Source organism: Euleptes europaea, chromosome 2 (genome assembly GCF_029931775.1).
Source record: "Euleptes europaea isolate rEulEur1 chromosome 2, rEulEur1.hap1, whole genome shotgun sequence".
Taxonomy (NCBI): Eukaryota; Metazoa; Chordata; class Lepidosauria; order Squamata; family Sphaerodactylidae; genus Euleptes; species Euleptes europaea.
In genome coordinates this window covers 90,604,190-90,621,750 of record NC_079313.1, presented here as the reverse complement: position 1 = coordinate 90,621,750, position 17,561 = coordinate 90,604,190, and the positions used below count along the sequence as shown (strand labels likewise).

General features: G+C 43.8%; 1 protein-coding gene across 1 annotated transcript; it reads left to right on the top strand.

Annotated features, from left to right (window-relative positions):
* The first annotated feature begins 2,756 nt into the window (after window positions 1-2,756).
* KLHDC8A (kelch domain containing 8A) lies at window positions 2,757-17,288 on the top strand. Its single transcript, XM_056844573.1, has 5 exons — window positions 2,757-3,150; window positions 5,567-5,731; window positions 14,687-14,902; window positions 15,705-15,806; window positions 16,772-17,288. Exons 1-5 carry the CDS (start codon window positions 2,775-2,777, stop codon window positions 16,963-16,965), a joined length of 1,053 nt encoding a protein of 350 aa, XP_056700551.1. The 5' UTR covers window positions 2,757-2,774; the 3' UTR covers window positions 16,966-17,288.
* Window positions 17,289-17,561: the final 273 nt, after the last annotated feature.

Below are 17,561 nucleotides of genomic sequence, written 5' to 3'. Positions count from 1 at the left end.
TTCAGTTAGATGTGAGGTCAGCAAATGCCAGACACATACATATGAAATTAAACTATATCCGATGCTAAAGAGACACAAAGCCAGGCCAGAGACTAAAGAGACACGAAGCCCAGGCCAGAGTCCCAATTTTCAGTGGGATGTGAAGCTATTTCAGCTGTGGCAGGATCTGCACTTTGGGGTTTCTGCTTGCCAGTGCTGGTTTATATATGAGCTAATGCACTGCATATACCATCAGAATTGGGTGTATTCAAAAGTGCTGGTTTTGACAGCTGGGGACCTGGGTATGCCAGCATGGTGTAGTGGTTAAGAGCAGTGGTTTGGAGCGGTGGAATCTGATCTGGAGAACCGGGTTTGACTCCTCCACATGAGCGGCGGAGGCTAATCTGGTGAACTGGATTTGTTTCCCCACTCCTGCACACGAAGCCAGCTGGGTGACCTTGGGCAAGTCACATTCTCTCAGCTTCACCTACCTCACAGGGTGTCTGTTGTGGGGAGGGGAAGGGAAGGTGGTTGTAAGCCGGTTTGAGTCTCCCTTAAGTGGTAGAGAAAGTCGGCATGTAAAAGCCAACTCCTCCTCTTCTTCTTCATTAGTACTCATTTGGGCTGTGGGAACAGAGACATGTGGCTTGCTAAGGTCTCAGTACTTGAGGTGATGCAACCTGTACATTTTTTGATTTTGATTTGAATTTATTATCATTCATGATTTCATTTAATGAATGTACGCTTGCAATATAACCTCTCTTGGACAGCAGATTCATTTGTTATTATATATTTTTTGCATTCTCTTACAGTGCATAGTAATTTAACTAGGAGCCTTCGTGCTGTTGTTTCTACTAATATTTAACCACCAGGTACTAGCTGGAGATCTCCTACTACAACTGATCTCCAGCCGATAGAGATCAATTCACCTGAAGAAAATGGCCGCTTTGGCAATTGGACTCTATGGCATCAAAGTCCTTCCCCTCCCCAAACCCCGCCCTGCTCAGGCTCTTCCTCAAAAATCTCCTTGTATTTCCCAACCTGGAGCTGGCAACCCTAACTATTCCTCTCCCCTCCTGGACTGTTTGCGTATTTAGAAATGAACTGGAGAGCCAGTGTGGTGGTTAAGAGTGGAAGAGTCTAATCTGGAGAACCAGGTTTGTCTCACCACTCTTCCACATGAAGCCTGCTGGGTGACCTTGGGCTAGCCACAGTACTCTCAGAACTCTCTCAACCCCACCTGCCTCACAAGGTACCTGTTGGGGGTGGGGGGAAGGCAATTGTAAGCTGCTTTGAGACTCCTTATAGTAGAGGAAAAGTGGGGATTAAAAAACAACTCTTCTTCTTCTTCTTCTTCTTCAGAAATTTACATTTTGCACTCTCACTGTGCAGCATTACATAAATAAGGAGTTTTTGTAGTGTGCCTGAGGTGAATATCGTTTAAATTAGACCTTAGTGACTAGAGTGGCAGGTTCAGGGAGCTGGAGAGGGAAACAAAAGCACGCCCTTTATGGCACACTTTGCAACACTAGCTCCGTAATGAGCCCCTAGGCTTCTACCTGCATTTGCTTGAAGCTCAGGGATGGAGGGAGCAGCTGCCTCTCTCAATAGACTCGATGTACATCTTTCCATCTTCCTGAACGTATTCGTCTCATATACATACTTGTCAGCTGTTCAAAACAAGAGAGCAAAAATAATTCCTTGGCTTGTGATAGGAGCTTGTGACTCTGCCTGTGTTCTAACTAATGGGCTGTTCTCTCGCACAGCTCAGCACTGCTGCTGCATGAGGCAGAGTCAGGTTATGGGGGCTGGGAGGGATGTTGCTGTAGCTGCTTCAGAAAGACGGCAAAAGGCAGAAGCACTCATCAAAAGAGACCTTTGGGAGGATTTTGTAGTAGGAAAGACTTTAGGAGAAGATCTGATATGTCTGAGTGTCAGCTTTAGGGAACAGAGAGGAAGAAGAAACAAGTAAGCAAATCCAGGCTGTTATATTGTTATAATAATTATTTATGATTATTACAGGATCAAGCTCCAGAAGATGCAGAAATGGAGGGTTAACCCAGGCTCAGGTATGAAAGGTACGGAAACTGCATCTATGGTGTCATTACTAGCTTGGTGTAGTGGTTAAGAGTGGTGGACTCTGATCTGGAGAACCGGGTTTGATTCCCCACTCCTCCACATGAGCTGCGGAGGCTAATCTGGTGAACTGGATTTGTTTCCCCACTCCTACACATGAAGCCAGCTGGGTGACCTTGGGCTAGTCACTCTCTCTCAGCACCTGCCCCCCATCACAGGGTGTCTGTTTTGGGGAGGGGAAGGGAAGGTGATTGTAAGCCGGTTTGATTCTCCCTTAAGTGGTAGAGAAAGTCGGCATGTAAAAGCCAACTCCTCCTCTTCTTCTTCATTAGTACTCATTTGGGCTGTGGGAACAGAGACAAGTGGCTTGCTAAGGTCTCAGTTTCCAGCTGCTGACTTGGATCCACCAGAGCATTATCTAGGATGAAAGGATTTATATCCACAGAGAGCAACTTTTGTGCTTCTCCCCTGCTGCTGCAGCCCAAAGCCTGGCTCCTGGAAACAAAAACTGTATTGTGGGGGATTTGGGGGTGCAGGGAAAGGAGGAGGAGGGCAGAAAATTGTGCTCCACAGGCAAAAATATCTTTCCTTAAGTAGAAACGCTCCCTTGGATCCAAGCATCTATTTTTGATTTGCTTTTTCCTGTGCAAATGACCTTGTTCTCTTTGTCTTTTTGCAGTATAAGTGGACAGCCTGGCAGGTGACAGCTTGCCCCTGAGATGGAAGTGCCAAGTGTCAAAGACTTCCAGTGGAAAACTCTGGCTCCTTTGCCCAGCCCAAGGGTTTACTGCTCCCTCGTGGAGGCTGGTGGGCAGGTCTTCGCTATTGGGGGTTGTGATGACAATGGAACTCCCATGGACTGTTTTGAGGTCTACTCTCCTGAAGCTAACCAGTGGAATTCTCTTCCCCCAATGCCTACCGCCAGGGCTGGAGTTGCTGTAGCTACCCTGGGCAAGAGGATAATGGTGATTGGAGGAGTCGGAGCTAACCAGATGCCCTTGAAGATTGTGGAGATGTACAACATAGACGAAGGGAAATGGAAGAAGAGGAACTCCTTGCGGGAATCCTCTATGGGAATCTCTGTGTCCGTAAAAGGCAAGAAAGATCCTTACGCTACTGGAGATTGTGGCAAAATAACAGTAGTGGTGAGGGTCCCTCAGAGTATTTCTCCTAATTAATTTGATTGGCAGGATAGGGTGATTTTCTTCTTCCTCACAGACAGATATGGTCAGTGGGGAACAATGAAGTAATTTTGCTATACAGTGAATATGTCCCAGCTCTGACCTCTTGTGCTTGAATTGTTGGAATGACCATCTTTTACTTGCTCAGCATAAGATCGGGAGCTTTTCAACAGCCTGGCCTAGAACGAGCTGTGATATCTGCCTTGTAATTGGAGTGCACCATCTGTTTCTATGACCCGCTCTTCGCTTGTTAAAAACAACTGTCAGGCGTGTTCTGTATTCCTGCCAAATACAGCATGGCCTGTTTTCTGCAGAACTGCTGTGTAGTTCTTGAAGGATAAATAATTCCAGCAAAAAGTAACTTCTCGTGCATGCGATAAATTTGAAGAGTGGTGTTTTTTTTAGAGCAGTGTAAGAGGAACCTAAGGCCATTGTGCAGAATGCTGAGTGGCCAGCTGTCAGGGCAGTGCAGAGCCCCCGACTTTCTTTATGCCCCCCAACAGTGACTCCATGCCTCAGTTCACCAGCTGCTGTTGAGAACCTGAGCAGTTTGTTTGCAATGTGATGGGATGACCTGCTGTTAGGAGGAAGAAAATCAGAATCTCTTCTTCACATAAGGGAGGCTTTGACTGCCTAAAGGAGACCTATGGATCTTGGCTTAAATAGGAGAGAAGCATCAGTTGGAATTGAGTTAGGATCAGCAGGTGCACTTTGTTCACTGCTGTCTTCCACTTGTGGAATGCTATATGAATGATGTAGGCAGATACATAGTGGGATGGACTGCTGTGTAAGTTCCTACCGTACAGTGGGAATTGATGTAAGTGATCAATAGGATCCTTGCAACCATACAAGTTCATAAGTGTTTGCGTGTAATGTGAAGCTAGCTTGAGATGCACATTTGATGAGACCGAGATTGGGCTCCCCCCGCCCCGCCAAATTGGACTGTAATGGAAATGTTAAATATACATTCTCTTCCATGTGACCAACAGACATTCACATCCGCCCAGGAGAAACAGAAATGCATTCCTTAATGTTATGTGTGAAAATTGTCTAAGAGTCATTTAGGTGTCTGAATTCTGGGTGGGAAGCTCAAAAATGGAATTGCCAGGTCAAAATGAGAGGCTTGGCCAGAATTAACAGTGCAGTCCTCCATGGAGGCACACTGTTCTAAGCCCACTGGCTTCAATGGACTCAGAATGATGTAACTCTGTTTAGGACTGCACTGGGAGCCAAGGAAAACTCAAGTCAAGACATGGCTCTGATTCAGTGTGGAGCATTACAAAGTTGAGTGTGTGGGGACTGGCCTATTGAGGGATTTTTCATCAGAACTCCTGTGAATTGGGTTCTGCAAGTGGCCAGGACAGAAAGCTATTATACAGTCCCTGGCTATTTTTGGGCTCTGTATATGAGCTCTGTACTGTATTCTTTCAAGAGCACTGCCACACATCACAAAATTAGCAACCAGAACCCAGTGTCCTGATTGGTCAAGTCCCTAGACCAGAGTTTCCCATACTAGAGGGCCCGATTCCAGGGCAGGAGATGAAGGCTAGTGGCAGGAGCAGGATGAAGGTGACCACAGCTGCTTAGCTCTCCTACAGCACTTCAGATGTGGCAGAGACAAGGCCGGGTCTGTCTGTCACATTTTTCCTCCAAGGGGTTGAGGGGAGCCAACCCTATCACTATGGCATCCTCACAGCAACACTGTGAGGTATGGTAGAATATGCCTGACCCAAGGTCACCCAGCAAGCTTTAAGGCTGAACTCGGATTTGAACCGGATATCTCCAGTTATTGATTTGTCATTCTAATCACTATATAGAGTTGCTAACTCTGGATCGTGAAATACTTGGAGATTTTTGGGGCGGAGCTTGAGCAGGGTTTGGGGAGGGGAGGGACTTCAATGCCAATAGAGTCCAGTTGCCAAAGAGGCCATTTTTTCCAGGTGAACCGATCTCTATCAGCTGGAGATCAGTTATAATAGCAGGAGGTCTCCAGCTAGTACCTGGAGGTTGGCAATCCTATTGCTGTACCACACTGGCTTTGCGAATAGCAGGTTGGGGTACCACACAAACAGAAAGCAAAGGCCACTAAGAGGACCTGGTTGTGTGAACAAAGTGATGAGCTTCATCTTTGGGGTTGAAAGGGTAGGTCCTGAGTTTATAAAGGATGATTTGGGGGTGAGGAATGAGAGAGAGCTATTTATTTCTGCCATTGATGCAACCCATCTGTTTTTAGCTGTGGAGGTATGAAGCAACTTCTTCGAGGACTGCTGATGTAAGCCAGAAGCCATATTCTTCCTTTTGTCTCTTCTGCCTTTTGTTGTTCTGTCCAGACTACAGGATCTATGCAGCAGGTGGAATGGGAGTGGATCTGCGCCCTCACAATTACATGCAGCATTATGACATGCTGAAGGACATTTGGGTGTCACTGGCAAACATGCCCACACCCAGGTATGCTGCCACCTCCTTCTTGCGGGGCACAAAGATCTATGTGTTAGGTAAGAAATTAGCCTTTCTTCATTTGATTGAGCTTTAACCCGTGGATAGAATTGTCTCATTCCACAAACTGTATTTTCAGTTTGCCCAGATCTTCAGAAAATCTGTTCCATGTTGCCTTTCCATATCAGGGTTGTTATTTCTGCCAAGAATTGTGGAAAACTGCAAAGAATAATAGAGAGGACAGAACATTTCAGGTTAGGTTATTGTAATATACCGTATTTTTCCGTGTATAAGACGACCCTTTTTTCTGTAAAATTTAGCCCCAAAATTAGGGGTCGTCTTATACACGGAAGCCAGCTGTTCCCCACTTGCTCTCTTTCTCCGCCCGTCAGCTGTTGGGAGGGGAAAGAGAGCGAGCGGGGGAAAGAGTCCTGTAGCCCTGGCCAGCCGGCGTCCGGTGTTCAAACCGGTCGCCGCCCACCCAACCAGATGGGCGGCAACCAGTTTGAATGCTGGACGCTGGCCTGCCAGGGCGACAGGACTCTTCCGCTCGCTCTCTTTCCCTGCCCAACAGCTGACGGGCAGAGAAGAGAGTGAGCAAGGAAAGAGGCCAGTGGCCCTGGCAGGCCAGCGTCTGGTGTTCAAACCGGTTGCCGCCGCCCCGCCCGTCAGCTGTCGGACTGGATGGGTGGTGCCCGGTTTGAAAGCCAGATGCTGGCCGGCTAGGGCAACAGGACTCTTTTGCCCTATAAGACGCCCCCATGTATAAGATGACCCCTATTTTTTGTTAATTTTGGGTTAAAAAATAGGGGTCGTCTTATACATGGGGGCGTCTTATAGACGGAAAAATACGGTACTCTGCATGGTTCTACCTTTGAAGACTCGAAAATATCAGTTAATTGAAAATGCAACGGCCAGCTTTTGGTTGGTGGTAGCATACATGGGTCAGAATCAGAATTTATTAATACGGTCAATTGACCAGTCCTCTGCCAGTACATCAGATTGTACATATCCAACAGGGGTGAACATTATCTCCATACTCTATTCTCTCCCTGTTTTCTGTTGCTTGCTTTGGGGGTGATTTTATACTGATGGTTTTAATTGTACATACCCAACAGTGGTGTATTACAAATTGCCTGCATACATGGGTCATACCTTCCCTGTGCCAAAGGTTCTGCACTGGTTGCCTGTCCATTATCACACAAGTTGAAGCACTGGTTCTTACCATACTAAGTCCTAAAAGGCTTGGGACCAGGGCACCTAAAAGACAGCCTCCTCCTGTACTGTCAGCTCACTAGTTAAGGTTCTTATTTCAAACACTATTCCTGGTAACTCCACTAAAGAGTTGAGGCGGGTGGCAACTGGAGATAGGACCTTCTCAGTGGTGTTGCCCTGCCTCTTCCCTGTCCTTTGAAGCTTTCCTAGGGTTGTCAATAACCTACAGAAAAAATGTTGTGTCCCTTTAACAGAGGCTTAATGGGATGGTATTTACCAGTTGAAGTTATTTACCTATGTGCCATGATAAGCTTCAACTACCGAATTTCACATATTAAGCTTCTGTTAAAGGAACAAGATTCCCCTCCCCATTCCAGGCTGTTAGCTACCCCAAACTTGCCTGACACCTATATTTTTGTTCTCCCTGCCTTTTAAGTGAACATTATCTCCATACTCTATTCTCTCCCTGTTTTCTGCTGCTTGCTTTTGGGGTGATTTTATACTGATGGTTTTAAAATACTGATGATCACTTTTATTTTTGCTGTTTTAGTTTGTTTGGTTTTAATTGTTATTTTTAATTGTATTGTCATTGTTTTGTTTTGTGCTGTTTGCTACTTCAGGCAAATTCTCGAGAGTGTACGATATAAACATTTTAAATGAAACTATCGGAAAATCTTCCCATCTTGCATACAGAAATCTCTTGATTTCTTTGCCCATTTATGCATGGCTGTTTACTCGCAGTCACCCCACTGACTATTTCAGGGCTTTGCTTTGATTGTGCTGGCATTTTCTGACTGTCAGAGGTCACCTTGGTCTCCCTTCGCGTTTCCATTTGTTTTGCCCGCCTTTTCTGGATCGTGTTTAGCCAACATCCACCCAACTTTTATTACAGAATTCATTCAGCGCTCAGGGGCTTGAGCAAGCTAGTTTCTCTTCCTTTATGCCTTTAACTGTCTTTCAGCTGCTGTCAGCATTACATGCTCCTGGAGTTTATTCAGTCCTCATCAGGCAGTTTTTTAAAAAAAATTCATATGTTTTCTGCATATCTGTGGAGTCTCCTGAGTATATAGAACTTGTTCCTTGTCTCTGGGTGGTCTGTTTTGGATGCTTTCATGACTGGTACTGCTGCCAGTGTCTTTACTATTAAATATAGGGATAGTTCTGCTTCTGACAGTCATGGGGACTGGTAAAATCTCGGCATGGCACTCGTACTCTGTCCCCAACCTGTCCCCTAGCTTCTGCAATGTCACATGCAATGGCTACACACTTTTCTCTCTAGAAATAAGGGCTACACATTTGCTTTTGTTTTTCTAAAGACCGAGGAAGAAGGAAAACAAGAGTCTAAGGATGCTGAGTTTGGCAATCATTGCAGTATTTAGTGCCAATACAGAATCTCTTGAGAACACAAGAGATAGTCCTATCTATGTAGTGCCTGTGATAAGGTCCTCTTAGAGCCTGAATTCTCAAATGCAGATGCCACGCAGCTACCAAGGCAAAGAGAGAAAAACAGAAGAAAAGATGTAGGGAAGCGGTGTAGCAAAATGAGTGCAAAGAACAGCTGAAGCAGTTTGAGCAAGAAGGAGTAGGAGAATAATTGATGGTGTCCAGCTCCCCTGTTTTGACTTTGGAGGAAAAGGGGGCGGCAAGTTGTGGGAGTGTATTGCCTGCTCATTAGTGTCCACGATTACTGGTCATCCTGACATAAGCCCATGGAGTCCTGTTTGCTGCACTAACATATGTGGAGAAAGGGGAAAGTTCTGCAAATCAGGTGAATTATGGATGAAGGCTACATTTCCCACTCGTCCTAAACATTGTTGTTTGGTTGGTTTCTCTTGCTACAAACAGTTTGCCTTTCTTCGTTGACTTTTATAGACGGTTTTACAGGGCACAGGAAAATGTTGTGTCTTGCTCTTGTCCATATAATATAAATTGCAGGCTTGTTCACCTCAGTTTGCCTCAGGACCATGCAGGGAAGAGAAAGGAGATCTAACCCTTCAATCTGCTCTCAGCTTCATTTGTCAAAAATGTGCTCACCGCTTTCTTATTAGCATTTTAAAGAAAGAGAAAAATGCACATTTTGACAGCACACCTATTTGATTCTTTATGCCGCTACTAGCACAGCAAGGGATGACAGTTCCAGATAGAAAAACCGGAGTAGAAGGATTAAATCACCTCCCCCTTTTTTTGCATGGACCTGAAGCAAATTGAGTCTGCAATTTGCATTTTATAAATGGGAAAAGATCCATGACCTATGGTCTGTTTATTTGTTAATTTACTTTATTTATGCCCTATCTTTCTCTCCACTGGGGACCTAAAGCAACTATCTTCTCTGTTATCTTCTGTTATCTGTTATCTTCTCCTCTATTTTGTTCTCATAACAACTCTGTGAGGTAGGTTAGGCTGAGGAGTGTATGGCTGGGACAAGGCCACCCACCTAGTCCAGTACTCTAACCATGACAGTGGCTCTCTAATCTTAGTTGCTCCATTAACTTCTGTAGAGAAAGAGGAAGGAACATTAGTCATAGGCCTTTTATGCACGGGCTGTTTCCATGGTCACCCCTGATTACCTCATGGCTTTGTTTTCATTATTCATGTTTTCTCCGACCTTTAGAAGTCGCCTTGCTCTCCCCTTGCATTCCCCCCGCATTTTCTGGATGCATACTTTTCAATTTGGGTTTTTCTTCCCATGCCCATTCTCACTTCTCACTCCCACTTGTCTTTCCATCTCATCCAACCCCTTCCCTCCAAGCTATTCCAGAGAGAGAACACTAGAATACTATGAGGCTGCTTATTTGGTCAGTTTCACAGCGAGTCTTGGTCAGTTTCAGACTCCTGAGCGGAGTGATTTGAGAATTCAACTGCAAATACTGTTCATTGAGAGAGCAGCATACCCAATGGAAACAAGCTGTGCCATAGCTAGAAAGCCCTGTCCTGGGGCTGTCTTGCAGATTCTGCTGATGACAAACCTGTTTGAGAATCACTGTTTTTAAGTCTGGCTGTGTTGTAGAATATATAGATACGGTACAGAGCTTTCCCCAGTTCGTGACCTGGATAGCTCCAGGCTAGCCTGATCTTATCAGATCTCAGAAGCTAAGCAGGGTTGGCCCTGGTTAGTATTTGGATGGGCAACTTCTAAGGAACACCGGGGTTGTGACGCAGAGGCAGGCAGTGGCAAACCACCTCCGAACGTCTCTTGCCTAGAAAACCCTATGGGGTTGCCATAAGTGAGATGTGATTTGACGGCACCCAAAAAACAACAGAGCTTTATAAGATGACAGCAAAAGTTATCCTTTCCACTGAAATTGCTCTGTTTGCCTCCTTTTCCTACAGGGTGACCAGGTGCTAAATCTGGGAAGACTTTCCCATTGTGCTTGCTGTGTGTATCTGTTGGTGGGGGGCGGGGAGGTGAGATCATCCTAGCTGGTCACAAACTTTCTCCCTCCCTGCTTATGGAAGGATCCAGAACTATGCATTGACTGTTTTTGTTTATGTGGCTGGGATTTTTCGTATAAACGTATCATGTTTCAGTGCTAAGACAAAGGCATTTACTAGGAAGATCCCACAATCCTCCAGGGCTGTTTGGTTTTGTACCAAACATTACTCTTCTTATTACTTTGTAGACCGCAAGTGCATCTAGCACACTTGCCCACACTTTTCTGTGCTAATTATTTGTGACACATTGTGGTCTAAAAAACAAAAGAACCAAAAACCTCTTTCATTCTACAGTTCCACACATACACACATCCAGGCCATGTAGATGCCATTGACACTCTGCCCAGGTAGCCAGGCAAGCAGGGCTGGATAAACCATTAAGCAAAATAAGCTGGTGCTTAGGGCATCAAGGGAAGGGGGGCACCACAGACATTTTCCATGGCCGGATTTACCATGGACCATTTGGTGCAAAGCTGCAATAGGTGCAGCTGAACCAGGGTCCACAAAAAGTAGGAGAAAACTTTTCAAATATAAAGTGGAAGTATACAAAAATACTTTGAGTTTTGTTTCATTTTAAAAAAATAAAATTTTATTTGATGGTTCATTATTATTATTTTTTAAAAATATATTTTTATTAGCTTTCAGTGTTAAGTAAGGATACAGGGAAAAAGAAAAGGGAAGGGGGAAACCATCGGTTAAACAATATTTAACATTAAACAATATTTAACATTTTAAAAAATGCATAATTCTACCCCCTTATAAAGTTCAATATTACAGTCATTTATTAACGAAATAGATTTAATCATTGATGGTTCATTATTGTTTATATTTTGAATTACGTATATATAGGGGCACCAAAATCTTTGAAGTGCTTAGGGGCCTCTAAAGGTCTTAATCCGGCCCTGCAGACGAGTGAATATTTGCAAGTTTGCTGCAGAACCCTTTACTCAGTCTTCATGCCTCTAGGCCCAACAGAGATCTCTGAAATCTTCAAGCCTTCACACCTTCTGAACTGGAAGCAGGTGGAGAAATCCTTTAGTTTGATTTATAAAAGAATGTGTGATCTTCCATTGCCATGAAAGCCCCGCTCTGTCATTTACTCGAGTTCCTGGCTATATATTACTGGGCATCGGTAACGTTTTATCTAACATGCCTTAAAGAAGCATCCAAGACTTACAGATCAGTCATGACTATGCCACTGCAATTCTTCCGCTGTTATCAACACAATGTCAAAGCAAAATGTATAGTGCAGTAAAGAGATGTGTTGTCTCTAACATGCTGGGGCATGCTGAGTCTTATGTTTAGCCATATGGGTATCATTCTTTGAAATCTTGTTTATATTTTCCTTTGAAAATTTATGTTCTTTTAATAGTAATGGGTGCTTTAGATCATAATGAATAAAAACCATCTATTCATTCTGTTTGACATATCTGTGCTGCTTTCATTCATGGCATGCCTGAGATATTTTGGTGTCTTGGCAGAAAATCCAGCACTGCACTAGGGTTGCCAACCTCCAGCTTTTAGCTGGAGATCTCCTGCTGTTACAACTGATCTCCAGCCAATAGAGATCAGTTCATCTGGAGAAAATGGCTGCTTTGGTAATTGGACTCTATGGCATTGAAGTCCCTCCCCTCCCCAAACTCCGCCCTCCTCAGGTTCCTCCCCAAAAACCTCCTGCTGGTTGCAAAGAGGGACCTGGCAACCCTGCACTGCACGCATCCTTGGTAGCTAAAAGAAGAGACCGCATAATATTGTTACGAGCTCTCTACTTTTCCAAGTAGGGAGAAGTCCGGGGGGCTGTGCTACCTGGGTTGGTTCCCTTTGGAGGAAAGACCACTGGAATCACAGTATTGTCATGTATTGATGTTCCTTTTATAAAGATTAAAACCAGTGGCCAATTGCTTTTTTAAAAAGGTTTTTTTCAGTAGCTTTTCAAAGAACATGAAAAACAGATACAAACCCCTTTCCTTTGGAGATGAATATTTGCTTTAATTTTTGGCACATCCCTCCCCAAAATCCATATTCATTTTGAGCAGCTGCAAGGAATCCTCTTGGTGTTCAGAGATACACTGAGAGTTAAAACAAACATGCAGGTGCCAAACTTCCAAGTTGCCCTTTGAAAGGTTACCCCAGATAATTGTGCATGCTTTTGTACTTTTTGCCGAAAGGCCTTCTCAGTTGTTGCTATTCTCTGAGAGTAAAACTCTCTTCATCTATTTTTATTTATTTATTTATTTGCAAAATCAATCACCCATTGTGTTTCCAGAGTGGTGTATAATATACGAAAACTTACAAAAGGTATAAACAAAATATTAAAATCACAACAATAAAGCCAACATAAAAAGGGGGGTCAAGAAGGATCAGAAAGTTATATATGTATTAAATGCCTGCTGGAGCAAAAATCTTTTCCATTTTCTGTGAAACACCCATAGGGATAGAGCCTAGTTGGTTGCTCAAAGGAATGGTATTCCAAAACATCAGAATAGCAATCAAAAAGGTCAAGAAAGGTTAAACAAATTGTTACCTGAATGACTGGTTCTCTAACTGATATTAGATCGTACGGAGATGGATACATAAGCAGGAATTTCCTGAGATATCCAGGATTGAGACCATTTAGGGCTCTGTAGGTCAAAACCAACACCATGCAAGATATAGAAATATTTAAAAACATTATTTAGTTACATTTATCACCTGCCTTGTCCCAAGATAACCAGGATTGTTATCTGGACTTGCTTCTGTGCCTTTAATAGAATTTAGACACACAGAAATGTATCAAGTGACGTTTTGTCCAGAATATGCCCATGCCAAGAATTCTTTTACCTGCTAAATTTGTGTTTCTCAGACTGGAACTGAACATTACATTTGTTACAGGGTAATAACCCAAAAAACTGTACAGAGTTCTTCCTTTCTCTACTTCATATGTAAGAATACTCACACCACATTTTGCATTCCCCCACTTTTGCCTCTGGGGGGTGGGGAACTCCAATGGTGATGCTGTCACATCATGGGATGAATGTTCCTACAAGCTACAGAGCAAAGGGTGACAAGTGGAGAAGATGGGGTGTGCTGATTTGTTAGCATCTCCCTGATATGGGTAACATATAGCTCCAGCCTCAGGCTGCTGTGAAATGTGCAAAAGTAAAGCTAATGAAAAAGATAGCAACCCTATAGGTTTCTAAACAACCATACTGCCCCTGCAAAAGAAAGCCTTCAGGAGCAGGCATGGGTGGACAGGATGGCAAGAAGAAAACAAAAGGTCGCACCAGTTGGAGCAAAGAGACAAAGGAAAAAAAACTGTGGTGCAGTGGGAAGAAATGTATTGGAATATTTTCTTCCCACGGCAGCATTGTTTTTAGTTCGTCTCTTTGGACATGATGGCAACCATCTTAATGTGGATCTGTAGCATGCATAATGTGGATCTGTAGCATACAACTCCTCTGCTTCCACAGATCATGTGACTTTCATCTCTCCTTCTGACCTCCTGCATCATGGACTCTCCATTATTCTTCAAGCCTGATAAGAAGGCTTTTTCTTCATGCTACTCTATGGCAGCCATGCATGATGAAAAGAGGACTCGAGTGATCAAATCACATTTTGAAACTTGTGTAGGGGACCATGTCAATTTGTTTATTTTGCTCTAAGGAAACTTGTCTACTGGGACTGGAGAGGGGATGAAATGTGCTGAACTGATCAAGATGGACAGCTACAGTTATTAAGAAAGAAACTGACCAGACAAGCTTTCTCTAGATACCCTGTGCAAGAAATGATAGCCTGTAAATGTACCTTGCCTTTATTTGGGAAGCATATTTACACCTAAGAACAAAAAGTCTGCTGGTTAGGTGAAGAGACCATTATGCTATTAAAGCCAGTATGGCCTTGGAGTAGGAATGAATTCCACTAGTACCTATGTCAATCAAAGCCACCAATGCTGTTTAAGTGCTGGGGAGGGATCTTAGTTTTAGTGAAGATCTCCTATCATGACTGCTTAGTCCAGAGATAGCCAGTTTCTGTGTTCACATGGCCACCCTATACTCCAAATGAAGTACAGAATTTTTCTGCATAACTGAACCTCTCAAAAGTGATCAGGCTTTGTAATAAAATTGCCACTTAGCAATAAGAACTGTAGAATAACTGAGCAGTCTTCTGCAGTAGAAAAGAGCAAGAGTCCAGTAGTACCTTAAAGACTAAAAAAAAATTCCTGCAGGGTATGAGCTTTCATGAGCCCCAGCTCACTTCTTCAGATCCCTTCTAGTGGCATGGATTGTCCTTTAACAGTGACCCTTTACCTGCCTCTGCTCTCTTCACAATCCCCATCCCTCTTCTTGCCAAAACATTGATTCTTCACTGTACTCCTTTCTTCCTCCCAGGTGGAAGGCAATCCAAATATGCCGTGAATGCCTTTGAAGTCTTTGACATCGAGACTAGATCATGGACCAAATTTCCCAGCATCCCTAGCAAAAGGGCTTTCTCGAGCTTTGTGTGCACGGAGGACAACATCTTCAGCATTGGGGGGCTACGACAGGGCCGGTTATACCGTCAGCCCAAATTTATGAAGAATGTAGATGTGTTTGACATTGAGCAAGGTGATTTCTGCATAGGTCTCTACCTTTTTTTATTATGCATTATTAAGAACAATATAGGTGAGGTGAAGGTGAGCATATGTGGGGTTTTTTTTGAAGCTGAGGCAACATACAGACTTAATTAATGAAATCCACCCACCAATGAATGACGTCAGCTTGCATGAGCATATCATGAAGCCTGTGCTGCTCATCTCTGCTGAAAACTCATGAATGGGATTGGGAAGCAGCTGCTGGCAGTGCTAGTCAATGGGATGGCTTTTATGCTTTCAGAGTGACAAAATCCATGAGTTGTGGCTGCTGTTACAAGTATGGAGTGAAACCTTGAGCTCTCTCCTAAGCCATCCTATATATAATTAAATCAGCAGTAAGAGGGAGGCATGGCATTCTGTGAAACTTTGAATCCAGGTGTAGAGTTTAGCCTAATGAAAGTCCTCTGTTTTAAGTATAAGGCAAAGTGTTTTTCCAGCTGCTCAGTGAATATTTCACAAAACATCAGATCAAGCCCCATCTTCTTCTAGTAAAAGAGTGCTCTAGCCTCAGGGTATCCTATGTGTCTTCCCATCCCAACAGCATTTATGGGGTCAGCTCAATTTCCACATTTTAGAGCTAGCTTTCCGTCACCTGAATAGACTGTGCCTAGTGGTTGGATGCTGAAGCTGGCATACCTTTGTAGTGAAACACATGCATACACCTTTGGTATTTCCTTGATCTTAGTGTTCTTGAAATCTCTCAGTTTCTGTGAATTTAAAAAGTTTCAATAAAGTCACAGCAAATCCTCATTAATGGATGATCTGGTTAATTTCAGGAGGCTGGATGAAGATTGAGCGGTCTTCCTTCCTGAAGAAGCGGAGAGCAGATTTCATCGCTGGCTACTTGAAAGGAAGAATCATTGTAGCTGGAGGACTAGGTGAGGACCGTTCCACCCCATTTCCTTCAAGTGAAATCACTGTAGAAATTACAGAGTAATATTTTCACCAAATTACTACTACCACACTCAGTGCCCTTCAATAGCTCTTTCAGTGTTGCTTTCCCTGTGCAATTATACAGAAAGTGCCATGGTGCATTAAAGCGGCTTTACTGAGGCATGAAAATGTTGTAGGCAAATCTGATGGAATCTATTCAATCAGATTCACGAAGTGAACTGAGAAGGAGCTGGGATGCATGTGCTGAGGGATACTGGGGGATAACTTGACTGAAAAATGGGAGAATTAAAGATAACTAGAATGTACAAATCGACCACATCTTCATAAGGTACTGCGATATACAAATACAGTAGGTAGCATAACTATTAGAGATGAGCATCAGATGTTAAAATCAGAACTGCGATAGCTGTGGAAATCACCCCAACACAGAAGCAAACCATATTCCTATTTGTAATAGGGGAACCATGAATAATCCTTATCCAAGCCCGCACAAGGTTTTTTGGGTTTCTTTGCTGGTCTCTTCAGCTTTCCCTGTCAGACTATGCTGCCATGCTTTCCCCCAAAACAATCCAGAGAACTGAAACAATTCTGAGAGTCATTATTATAATTTCTGGCTACATTACATTCATGTTGAAACTAGTTTAAATGTGTAGTGTAGACACATGGTACTGAGTGCATCTATCTTTGAAGGTGGCCATCATAAAATAAATATTTGATATGATATGATATATGATATGATATATTGAGAGCTGGCATGGTATACTGGTTAAAGTGTTGGACTAGGATCTGGGAAATCCAGGTTCGAATCATCACTCTGCCATGGAAGCTCACTGGATGACCGATGGGCCAGTCACACACACTCAGCCTAACCTACCTCACAGGGTATGTGTGTGTGTGTGTGTGTGTTATATAGAGAGAGCACATTCTCTCTCTCTCTTTCTCTCTCTAGGAAATCAGCCCAATGTTCTGGAGTCAGCTGAGGCCTTTCACCCTGGCAAGAACAAGTGGGAGAGCCTGCCTCCTATGCCCACCCCACGGTGTGCCTGCTCCAACATCGTGGTCAAAAACTGCCTTCTGGCTGTCGGCGGAGTGAATCAGGGCCTGAGCGATGCTGTGGAAGCGCTGTATGTCTCTGACTCCTAGCTGGGCCTTCTCCACTCCCTCCTCCAAAAGAGGGACCTACATTAAGCACTCAAGAAAGTGATAGCAGCTCTGCAGCTCAGTGTGTGGGACCAGCACCCACCACTCCACACAGGAGGACTTGGCACTGTTCCCTTAACCTGCCCCCTACTCAGCTGCTTTTCTGTAACCCTTTCACTGTGTACTTTGGGGGAGGGGTGAGTAGCTCCTTGCCCCCACACAGCAGCACAATTTTGTGGCTCTGTTTAATTAGCACAAATCTTCCTTGTGATGAAGTCACCTATGCTGTTGAGCTCTACCACCTAAGAAGCCAATAGTCACTTCCCAGTGTCAACGCTGGATGGCTAAGGAACGTGCTACTAGTAAACTTTCACAGGCTAAGTAAACTTTTGGCTAAGGATTAGCCAAGAGCATCCTCTATCAACTGAAAAGCCTCTTTGCCTTCCTCTGAAATATGTTCTACATGGCTGTTGATCGGGTTCTTTCAAGTGTTATTCATATATGGGAGCAAACTGAGAACTGAATCCAATGGAGGTGCAGCTTGCATAGCCCAGTAGTCTCTGAAAAGCCCCAGTAGTGTTGGTGGATTAATATTATTT

Excerpts from the sequence above, each read along its gene's own strand:
- KLHDC8A (XM_056844573.1), top strand. The coding sequence starts at position 2,775 with ATGGAAGTGCCAAGTGTCAAAGACTTCCAGTGGAAAACTCTGGCTCCT. Across the intron at positions 3,151-5,566 it reads AATCTCTGTGTCCGTAAAAG|ACTACAGGATCTATGCAGCA; the intron begins GCAAGAAAGATC and ends TGTTCTGTCCAG. Across the intron at positions 14,903-15,704 it reads TGTGTTTGACATTGAGCAAG|GAGGCTGGATGAAGATTGAG; the intron begins GTGATTTCTGCA and ends GGTTAATTTCAG.